Source organism: Rana temporaria, chromosome 5 (genome assembly GCF_905171775.1).
Source record: "Rana temporaria chromosome 5, aRanTem1.1, whole genome shotgun sequence".
Lineage (NCBI taxonomy): Eukaryota > Metazoa > Chordata > Amphibia > Anura > Ranidae > Rana > Rana temporaria.
Genome location: NC_053493.1, coordinates 83,715,250 through 83,726,233, shown reverse-complemented (window position 1 = coordinate 83,726,233; position 10,984 = coordinate 83,715,250). Strand labels below are relative to the sequence as shown.

The 10,984-nt window shown below is 45.6% G+C and overlaps 1 protein-coding gene across 1 annotated transcript in view; it reads left to right on the top strand.

Moving 5' to 3' along the window:
* The first annotated feature begins 5,501 nt into the window (after positions 1-5,501).
* LOC120940126 (cryptochrome DASH) overlaps positions 5,502-10,984 on the top strand; it is a 45,454-nt gene continuing 39,971 nt past the window's right edge. The window contains exons 1-2 of the mRNA XM_040352786.1: positions 5,502-5,647; positions 10,326-10,498. Of these exons, the coding sequence (XP_040208720.1) occupies positions 5,582-5,647; positions 10,326-10,498 (239 nt within the window). The 5' untranslated portion in view covers positions 5,502-5,581. The remainder of the gene's footprint in view (positions 5,648-10,325; positions 10,499-10,984) is intronic.

Genomic DNA, 10,984 nt, shown 5'->3' with positions numbered 1-10,984 from the left:
GGCATTGATTGGCAGCACTGTTGGGGCTGTACTGATAATTACAACACTGATGATCAGTGCCCTAATTATCAGTGTAGATTTTCCCTATGTGGAATGCCACCTACCGGCCCTCCTCTCCTCACGAGCTGGCAGTGTGAGGAGAGGACTGCCAATAACCGGAAAATCCTGTTTACACTGATTGGATACAGCTGGTCACATGATAAAGAGCCGCTGTGATTGGCTCTTTACCCCGATCTGTGATCAGATGTGTCAGAAGGACAAAGCAATTACAGATTCCTGCCGATGCATGCCGTAGGGGGCGCGCGGGAAGCGTGATCACGGGAGGGGACGTCAATAGACACCCTCCTGGAAATGTGCCACTGCGCTGTAGCCGTCGGGAAAAGGTTAAGGGATCATTTATATGTGCTCTCCTGGGGTAGCAAAATCTGGCTGTTGAGCCACAGTTTTACCACCCTCTGACTGCCCAACTGAACAGAAATATGCTGTCACTTAGGGCCGTACACATGCAGCCACAGCAAAAATTAGACAGCATGTCACATTCGGCAGCCATTATCGTTGACTAATGCAACCCATGCAAGTCTATGGTGACGCAACCACATGCAATGTATGCAGGGCCGCCATCAGGAATTATGGGGCCCCTTACACAGCTTCAGGCATAGGCCCTCCTGGAGCAGAGAACCGGGGGGGGGCTGCCGCAAATTGAGAAGCAGGCGGGGCCCTTTACAAAAAAAAGAAGAAATAAAGAAAAATATATATATAAAAAAGGGGGGTTGCCATCTGGGGCACTGGGGACCTTTAATATATATATATATATATATATATATATATATATATATATATATATATATATATATATATATATATATATATATATATATATATATATATATATAAGAAATAAAATAACATAATTTGTTTTTAATTTTTTTATAAAAAAAGGGGGGGTTGCCATCTGGGGCCCTGGGGACCTTCAGGGCCCTTTAATAATAATAATAATAATAATAAATAAATATATATATATATATATATATATATATATATATATATAAATAAAAAAAAGGGGGGGTTGCCATCTGGGGCCCTGGGGACCTCTGGGCACTTTAATAATAATAATAATAATAATACATATATATATATATATATATATATATATATATATATATATATATATATATATATATATATATATATATATATATATATATATATATAAAATAAAAAATAAAATAATTTAAAAAAATATAAAAAATAAATAAAAAAAGGGGGGTTGCCATCTGGGGCCCTGTGGGCCTCCGGGCCCCTGGGAACCTCCGAACCCCTGCCTGTACCCCCCTGATGGCGGTCCTGAATGTATGACTGCTATCATCCGCTTTACATAGATGCGTGACTAAGAAGGATGGGCTCCCCGACTCGGCTCTGCTCTCACCTACACTTATTTCTGCTGCCTGTGCAGCTCAAAGCAGTATTAAACCCAATCCGTAGATGTGATGGCTGCATACGTTTTCTTTTTTAGGCTTTCTTTCTTTTATTTTTACCTTCTGTCAGCTGTGCACTAAGAGGCTGAGCCAGCTGTCAATCTGGCAGCCAAGCGGATCCCAACATTATTGTCAGGTTCCTTCACAGAGTGGCTCTGTGACGTCAGCTTGTAGGCGGGTGCAGTCAATTTTCTCCACTGCAGGTGGCGCTCATCTGCAGTGGCAATGCAGGTGGTGGAGAAAGTGAGAGGAGCCTGGAGAGCACAGGGAGCCGATAGGGGCAATAGTCTGCTGTCAGACAACTCTGGGTCACAGGAGAGAAAAAGTAAGTTTACGTCTGTGACTCACAAGACAAGTAGGACCAAAAAAAGCTCTGGCCGTGCTTCTCTTTTACAGTATAAATTAAGATTTTCTTTTTTACTTTTGGATAGAGTGGGGAGGGATTAGAACACCTGTCAGTTTTTATTGCTGTCTGTGCCCCTATTTGGGAGATTCACCCTCTCTTTGTCCTGTTTACTATTATCGCCAAAAGTGAGAAATAAAATAAAATCACACATTTGGGGTTGTCCCCAAACCAGTAATAGAAGGAAAATCTTCCAGTGGGGGCACTAAGGCCCCTTTCAGACTGGGGCGGGAGCCGCTAAAAATAGCGGCTCTATACTGCCGGGATCGCCGCGGGAATCAGCCGCTAGCGGTGCGGTATTAACCCCCGCTAGCGGCCGATAAAGGGTTAATACTGCCCGCAATGCGCGTCTATAGAGGCGCATTGCGGGTGGTATTGTCGCAGTTTCCCATTGTTTTCAATGGGAAGGAGCGGTTAAGGAGCGGTATACATGCCGCTCCTCTCACCGCTCCAAAGATGCTGCTGACAGGAGATTTTTTTGTCTCCCGCCAGCGCATCGCCTTAGTGTGAAAGCCCTCGGGCTTTCACATTGAGTCTGCAGTGAAGGAGTTTTTCAGGCGGGATAGCAGCGCTATTTTTAGCGCTGTACCGCCTGAAAAACTCCTCAATGTGAAAGGGGCCTTATTCTGGGGATCCTGGTGACACAATGGGATTCTCACACTTTGGAGGGATTTCCTCTCACTTGTTTTGACTATGGGACAGGAAGTGAAGGTAAATCTCCCCAATGAGACACATATGGCAAAAATCTGACAGGGATTGCCTTACCTATAGTTGTATTGTAATTATTACTGCTTTAACACCTTCCCGTCCGACCTATAGCAGGACGACAGCCGGGCGGTTAGGATCCTGCACACCATCGTTTTTTCAAAAAGCTCTAGCAAAGCGCGGTTATGTTCAGCACGTACGACGACGGCACTCTGTTCCATTCAAGCTCGCATCATAACTTGCTTCTGAGCATGCGCGGGTTTAAAAACGTTGTTTTAAACGTCGTTTTAGCCCACACACGGTCGTTTTTTATGACACAAAAAACAACATTTTGCCCACACACGGTCATTTTAAATGACGTTTTTAAAAATTTAGTTTTTTTTCATCACAAAAAATTACTGTGTGTACGCGCCGCGGCATTAGCGCATCACTGATCAGGGTAAAGAGCCAATGATGTAAGCTCTTTACCTTGTGATTGGCTGTGTCCAATGACAGCCCATCACATGTAAACAAATGCTGGTTATCTGCATTTTCTTTCCTCAGCGCTGTCAGTGTCTGAGGAAAGGAAAGCCAGTTACAGGGGACATTTACACTGATAATCAGGGCAACCCCATCAGTGCAGCTTATCAGTGCCCATTAGTGCAGCTTATCAGTGCCCATCAGTGGAGCTTCTCCGTGCCTATCAGTGCCCATCAGTGCAGCTTTTCAGTGCCCATCAGTGGAGCTTATCCGTGCCCATCAGTGCAGCTTATCAGTGCCCATCAGTGAAGCCTCATCATTGCCAATAAGTGAAGCTTATCAGTGTCCCTCAGTGAAGCCTTATCAGTGCCCATCAGTGAAGCCTCATCATTGCCAATCAGTGAAGCTTATCAGTGTCCCTCAGTGAAGCCTTATAAGTGCCCATCAGTGGAGCCTCATCATTGCCAATCAGTGCAGCTTATCAGTGCCCCTCAGTGAAGCCTCATCAGTGCCCATCAGTGGAGCCTCATCATTGCCAATCAGTGCAACTTATCAGTGCCCATCAGTGAAGCCTCATCATTGCCAATCAGTGCAACTTATCATTGCCCATCAGTGACCCCTCATCGGTACCCATCAGTGCTAATCAGTGTAGCCTATCAGTGCCCTTCAGTGCAGGCTCATCAGCGCACATTAGTGAAAAAGAAAAAATACTTATTTACACAGTTTTATAACAGAAACAAAGTAAAACTTTTTTTCAATATTTTCAGGCTTCTTTCATTTGTTAAGCAAAAAATAAAAAACCCAGTGGTGATTAACAACTTGGTGCCCGCACTATAGCTGAAAGACGGCTACAACGCAGTGTGAAAATGCCGGGGGTGCGTACATGGACGTCCTCTTGTTCTGAACGGCACGCTCTGTGATCGCTGAGATCGGGTAAAGGGCCAATCACAGCGGGCCCTTTACCACATGATCAGCTGTCAGTCAATGACAGCTGATCACAGAAGTAAATAGAAGTCGTTATCTGCTTTTTTCCCCCTCACACTGTCAGTATGAAGAAAATAAGAAAGCTGTGAGGCCTCGTACACACGACAGAGTTTCTCGGCAGAATTCACAGAGAAACTCGGTCAAAACCCGGATTCTGCCGAGAATCTCTGTCGTGTGTACACTTTTGGCTCGATGGAGCCGCCGAGGAGCTCGTCGAGAAAATAGAGAACATGTTCTCTATTTTCTCGTTGTTCTATGGGAGAAGGCGGCCCGCCGAGCTCCTCGGCGGCTTCATCCCAAAACTCGACGGGGAACTCGACGTGCCAAGCACGTCGAGTTCCTCTGTCGTGTGTACGGGGCCTCAGAGGGACATTGGTCCCACACAGTGCACATCAGTGCCTCATCCTCAGTGCTGCCTACCAGAACCCATCAGTGTCGCCCAGTAGTGCCACCTCTCTGTGCCGCCTATCAGTGCTGCCTCATCAGTGCCACTTATCAGTGAAGGAGAAAAATACTTGTTTGCAAAACTTTATAACAAAATATGGAAAACATTATTTTTTTCAAAATGATCGGTCTTTTTTTGTTTAGCAAAAATAAAAAAACAGCGATGATTAAATACCCCTAAGCCCCTTTCACACTGAGGAGTTTTTCAGGCAGTTTAGCGCTAAAAATAGCGCCTAAATACCGCCTGAAAAACTCCTGCCCTGCAGTCTCAGTGTGAAAGTCTGAGTGCTTTCACACTGAGGCAGTGCGCTAGCTGGACCGCTCCAAAAGTCCTGCTAGCTGCATCTTTGGAGCGGTGAGAGGAGCAGTGTGTTTACCACTCCTATACCGCTCTTTCCCATTGAAAACAATTGGACACCGTGGCTATACCGCCGGCAATGCGCCTATGCAGAGGCACATTGCGGGCAGTATTAACCCTTTTTCTCCCGCTAGCAGGGGTTTAAACCGCACCGATAGTGGCCGAATACCGCCGCAATTCTGATGGTATAGCGCCGCTAAAAATAGCGCCGCTATGCCGTCAGTGCAAATCCCGCTTCAGTGTGAAAGGGGCCTAAAAGAAAGCTCTATTTGAGGGGAAAAAAAGATAAAATGTCATATGAGTACAGTGTTGCATTACTGCGCAATTGTCATTCAAAGTGCGACAGTGCTGAAAGTTGAAAATTGGCCTGGCCAGGAAGGGGGTAAAAGTGTCCAGTATTGAAGTGGTTAAGGAGGAGCATGGGAGAGTTTCTAAAAACATGACTCAGCTGTGTGCTTTTACTGCCCCCATCCGCAAGTGTAAATGACCTCCTAATGAGCCCTCAGAGGATCTTTCACTGGAAACACTTGACCTCCTTTATCTGGGGGTCAGTCCAGTGTACATCCATACTGGGTGACTGGGAATAGAATCCACATGTAGAATTTAGAGTTCTGAGGCCCTCCGGTGGTTGTAGGATGAACTGCAGCTGAGCACATGGAGGGCGGGGTCCCTGAGGTCACAGAGTGGGGCGTGTCTGGTCGGTGATTGGGAACTCCTCGTTGTATAGAGACGGACGGAAAGGAGAGATCGGAGATGAGTGGTCCGGCCAGAGTGATCGTGTGTCTGCTGAGGAATGATCTCCGCTTCCATGACAACGAGGTGTGCGGCGTACAGACCTATCTATAGTATGACTATGGAGTCCATACACCGAGCCATGGAGACCCGGGCGGTGTATATGTATGAGGGGCTCTCTGTGTACAGCGTTCTTCCATAGGACTGTCTGTATACAATGTGCCCTTCTATGGGGCCCCTCTATAGGACTGTCTGTATATATAATGTCCTTCTATGGGGTCCCTCTATAGGACTGTCTGTATACAATGTGCCCTTCTATGGGATCCCTCTATAGGACTGTCACTGTCTGTATATATAATGTCCTTCTATGGGGCCCCTCTATAGGACTTTCTGTATACAATGTGCCCTTCTATGGGGCCCTCTATAGGACTGTCTGTGTATATATAATGTTGGTTATACAATGTGCTCTCCATAGGGCTGGTTATATAATGGAAGCAGGCAGAGATCCTATTGGAGGATGATGTGGTAAGGGGCGGGTCAGATGTGACACGTGTTCTCTGTTGATGTTGCTTTCATAACCTCTCCTGGTCATCAACACTGCACTGTAGTATCCCCTCCACACTGCACTGTAGTATCCCCTCCACACTGCACTGTAGTATCCCCTCCACACTGCACTGTAGTATCCCCTCCATGCTGTATTCCCCCCCCCCCACACACACTGCACTGTATAATCTCTTCCACACTGTACAGTATTATCCATACTGCACTGTATTCTCCCCTCCGCGCTGCACTGTATTCTCCACACTGCACTGTATTCTCCCCTCTGCACTGTATAATCTCCACACTGTACAGAATTCTCCCCTCCGCGCTGCACTGTATTCTCCCCTCCACACTGCACTATATAATCTCCTCCTCCACACTGCACTGTATAATCTCCACACTGTACAGTATTATCCACACTGCACTGTATTCTCCCCTCCACACTGCACTGTATAATCTCCTCCTCCACACTGCACTGTATAATCTCCTCCTCCACACTGCACTGTATAATCTCCACACTGTACAGTATTATCCACACTGCAGTGTATTCTCCCCTCCACACTGCATAATCTCCTCCACACTGTACAGTATTATCCATACTGCACTGTATAATCTCCTCCACAACACACTGTATAATCCTCTCCACACTGCACTTTATTCTCCCCTCCGCACTGTATAATCTCCACACTGTACAGTATTATCCATACTGCACTGTATAATCTCATCTGCACTGTATTCTCCCCTCCGCGCTGCACTGTTCTCCACACTGTACAGTATTATCCATACTGCACTGTATTCTCCCCTCCATACTGCACTGTATAATCTCCTCCGCACTGTATTCTCCCCTCCACACTGTACTGTATAATCTCTTCCGCACTGTATTCTCCCCTCCACACTGCACTGTATAATCTCCTCCATACTGTATTCACCCCTCCACACTGCACTGTATAATCTCCTCCATACTGTATTCACCCCTCCACACTGCACTGTATAATCTCCTCCATACTGTATTCACCCCTCCACACTGCACTGTATAATCTCCTCCATACTGTATTCACCCCTCCACACTGCACTGTATAATCTCCTCCATACTGTATTCTCCCCTCCACACTGCACTGTATAATCTCTTCCACACTGTACAGTATTATCCATACTGCACTGTATTCTCCCCTCCGCACTGTACAGTATTATCCATACTGCACTGTATTCTCCCCTCCGCACTGCACTGTATAATCTCCTCCACATTTTTTGAAGGTCGGTGCTCCCTGTGACTGTGCGTTCAGCCTTGTGCTGCTATCTATTGGCAGGTTACAAAACTAGTCTCAAAACTTTTGGATACCACCTTGTATATGTATTGCAAATGAAGATCAGGAATGCAGTGTAACTGCTTTCTTGTTCAATCGTTTTTATCGAATATATTACAATACAGAGGGGGTGATTAATGTACCGTATATACATGCCTACATACAGATCTTCAATGAAAGCAATAGCCAATCAGAATTTATAGGACCTTCATAAGGGATGTGTAAACCTTTTTACTTATGCGAATAATGTACAAGAGTGACTGTATTTTGATGGATCAGTGGGTATAAGCTAGAGCTGCACGATTCTGGCTAAAATAAGAATCATTATTTTATTGCTTAGAAGATAGATCGCGATTCTTGCGGCTTAACATCATCTCTCACATTAAAACCAAAAAAATTGGGCTAACTTTACTGTTTCGTTTTTTTATTGATTGAAGTGTATTTTTTCCCCAAAAAATTGCATTTGAAAGACCGCTGGGCAAATACAGTGCGACATAAAATATTGCAGCAATTGCCATTTTTATTCCCTAGGGTCTCTGCTAAAATACTGTGTATATAATGTTTGGGGGTTCCAAGTAATTTTTTAGCAAAAAATATTGATTTTAACTTAAACAAGTGTCAGAAAAAGATTAGTAGCTAGATTCAGGTAGTTCGCCGCATCTTTGCGGCGGCGTAGCGTATCGTATTTACACTACGCCGCCGTAAGTTAGCTAGGCAAGTACTGTATTCACAAAGTACTTGCCTGCTAAGTTGCGGCGTAGCGTGAATAGGCCGGCGTAAGCGCGCCAAATTCAAATGAGGATGTGGGGGGCGTGTTTTATGTAGATTAACTGTGACCCGATGTGATTGACGTTTTTTACGAACGGCGCATGCGCCGTCCGTGTACATATCCCAGTGTGCATTGCGGCAAAGTACGCCGCAAGGACGTATTGGTTTCGACGTGGACGTAAATTACGTCCAGCCCTATTCACGGACGACTTACGCAAACGGCGTAAAATTTTCAAATTTCAAAGCGGGAACGACGGCCATACTTAACATTGGCTACGCCACCTAGGGGGCATGTTTATCTTTAGGCGGCGTATCTCTTACGGAAACGGCATATCTTTACTGCGGCGGGCGCACGTACGTTCGTGAATAGGCGTATCTACATATTCTACGCCAAACGCAATGGAAGCGCCACCTAGCGGCCAGCCTAATTTTTGCACCCTAAGATACGACGGCGCAAGCCGTCTTAGATAGGTTTAAGTGTATCTCAGTTTGAGAATACACTTAAACTTAGGTCGGCGCAGATTCCGAGTTAGGTCGGCGTATCTACTGATACGCCGGCCTAACTCTTTATGAATCTAGCTAATAGACTTTAAGTGGTTAAACTTCCTGCATTTACACACAGAAGTTTGATCCAAGAAAGAAGTTAGTTACAATGTTTTGTGTTATTAAAAACGTGGCAGACTGCATGAATTTTTTTCTTTACACACAGAAGTTTATCCCTTTGATTTAAGAAGGAAGCATTAGTTACAAAGGGCCAGATTCACAGTGGAGATACGACGGCGTATCTGCTGATACTCCGTCGTATCTGTTGTTCTATCTATGCGACTGATTCATAGAACCGGTTACGCATAGATAGCCATAAGATCCGACAGGTGTAATTGTTTTACACTGTCGGATCTTAAAGCGGGAGTTCACCCATTTAAAAAAAAAAAAAAAATCTCCCCTTAGCTTCCTGCTCGTTCGGTCTAGGGGAATCGGCTATTTATATTAAAATATGTGCAGTACTTACCCGTTTTCGAGCTGCATCTTCTTCCGTCGCTTCCGGGTATGGGTCTTCGGGAGCGGGCGTTCCTTCTTGATTGACATTCTTCCGAGAGGCTTCCGACGGTCGCATCCATCGCGTCACTCGTAGCCGAAAGAAGCCGAACGTCGGTGCGGCTCTATACTGCGCCTGCGCACCGACGTTCGGCTTCTTTCGGAAAATCGTGACGCGATGGATGCGACCGTCGGAAGCCTCTCGGAAACCTGTCAATCAAGAAGGAACGCCCATTCCCGAAGCCCATACCCGGAAGCGACGGAGAGGATGCGTCTCGTAAACGGGTAAGTACTGCACATATTTTAAAATAAATAGCCGATTCCCCTAGTAATAACGAGCAGGAAGCTAAGGGGAGAAAGTGCCCTCTAAGGGTGAACCCCCGCTTTAAGATGCAATACCGCGGCCGCCGCTGGGGGGAGTTTGCGTCGTAAACCAGCGTCGGGTGTGCAAATTAGGAGTTACGGCGATTCCCGACGGTTTTTTGCGTTCGCTACTTCGCCGCCAGTCTAGTTTCCCGTCGCAAAGTTAGTCGTTTTTTTTTGTGCCTTAACTTTACACAGCAATAGTATTGCTGTATAAAGTATGGCCGTCGTTCCCGCGTCGAAATTTAAAAAATAACGTTGTTTGCGTAAGCCGTCCGGGAATACGGAATTACGCTAAGCGCGTCGCCGTTCGAAAAAAAATGACGTCACGGCGCGCAATGCACGGCGGGAGGTCGCAAACGGAGCATGCGCAGTAGGTCCGGCGTGGGAGCGCTCCTAATTTAAATGGCACACGCCCATTTAAATTGGCCTGCCTTGCGCCGGCGTAGGTTTTCATCGCAAGTGCTTGGTGAATCAGGCACTTGCGATGAAAAATTGCGGCGGTGTAACGTATCTAAGATACGTTACACCGCCGCTGCCCTACGTGAATCTGGCCCAATGTTTCCTGTTAAAAACTTGGCAGACTGCCCAGATATTTTCTTTTGACAGCTGATAAGTCTCTACACTTGTTATATGAAAGAATCGGTAAACTCTGCATTGGATATGTCAGATGGGTTGAATCGAGATCACGATTTTTTAACAATTAATTGTGCAGCTCTGGTATAAGCCCTATGTAACTTCTTTTTGTGTTGTAGGTACTGTTGTGGGCACACAGAAATGCTGATCATATCGTCCCTTTATATTGCTTTGACCCGAGACACTACCTTGGAACACATCACTACAATTTTCCAAAGACCGGGTCTCTTCGGTTGAAATTTCTTTTAGAGAGTGTTAAGGATTTACAGAACACTCTGAAGAAAAGAGGAAGGTATGGTAACTCTATTTGCTGGCATATTAATTGGCTTTAGTTCTTATCTGGTGGACAGGAAAAAATAGGAATTTTGCCAATAGCCATCAGTGTCTATTGTCTGAAAGTAGCCATAAAATTTACAAATTTCATCCTCTTTCTGGAGAACCAGATGAAATTCACTCAGTGGGCGGCCATGTCTGTTGTTCGATATCCTTCAACTGAGAAATTGAAGGAGCCAAGTGGAAAATTGTCAGCTGAAAAGCAGCTGCATCCAGTCAGATGCAGACATTGTAATGCCTCGTACACACGACCAGTTTTCCCGCCGGGAAAACTGCCATGACAGTTTTTGGCTGGGAAAACTGGCTGTATGTAGGCTCCATGGCAGTTCTCCTGACAGGAAAACCGTTGGGATTCCCGGCGGGAAAAATGAGAACGTTTTCTTTTTTCTGCCGGGATTCCCAGCAGTTTTTAAGCTGACAGTTTTTCTATGGGGAAAGCGGCAGG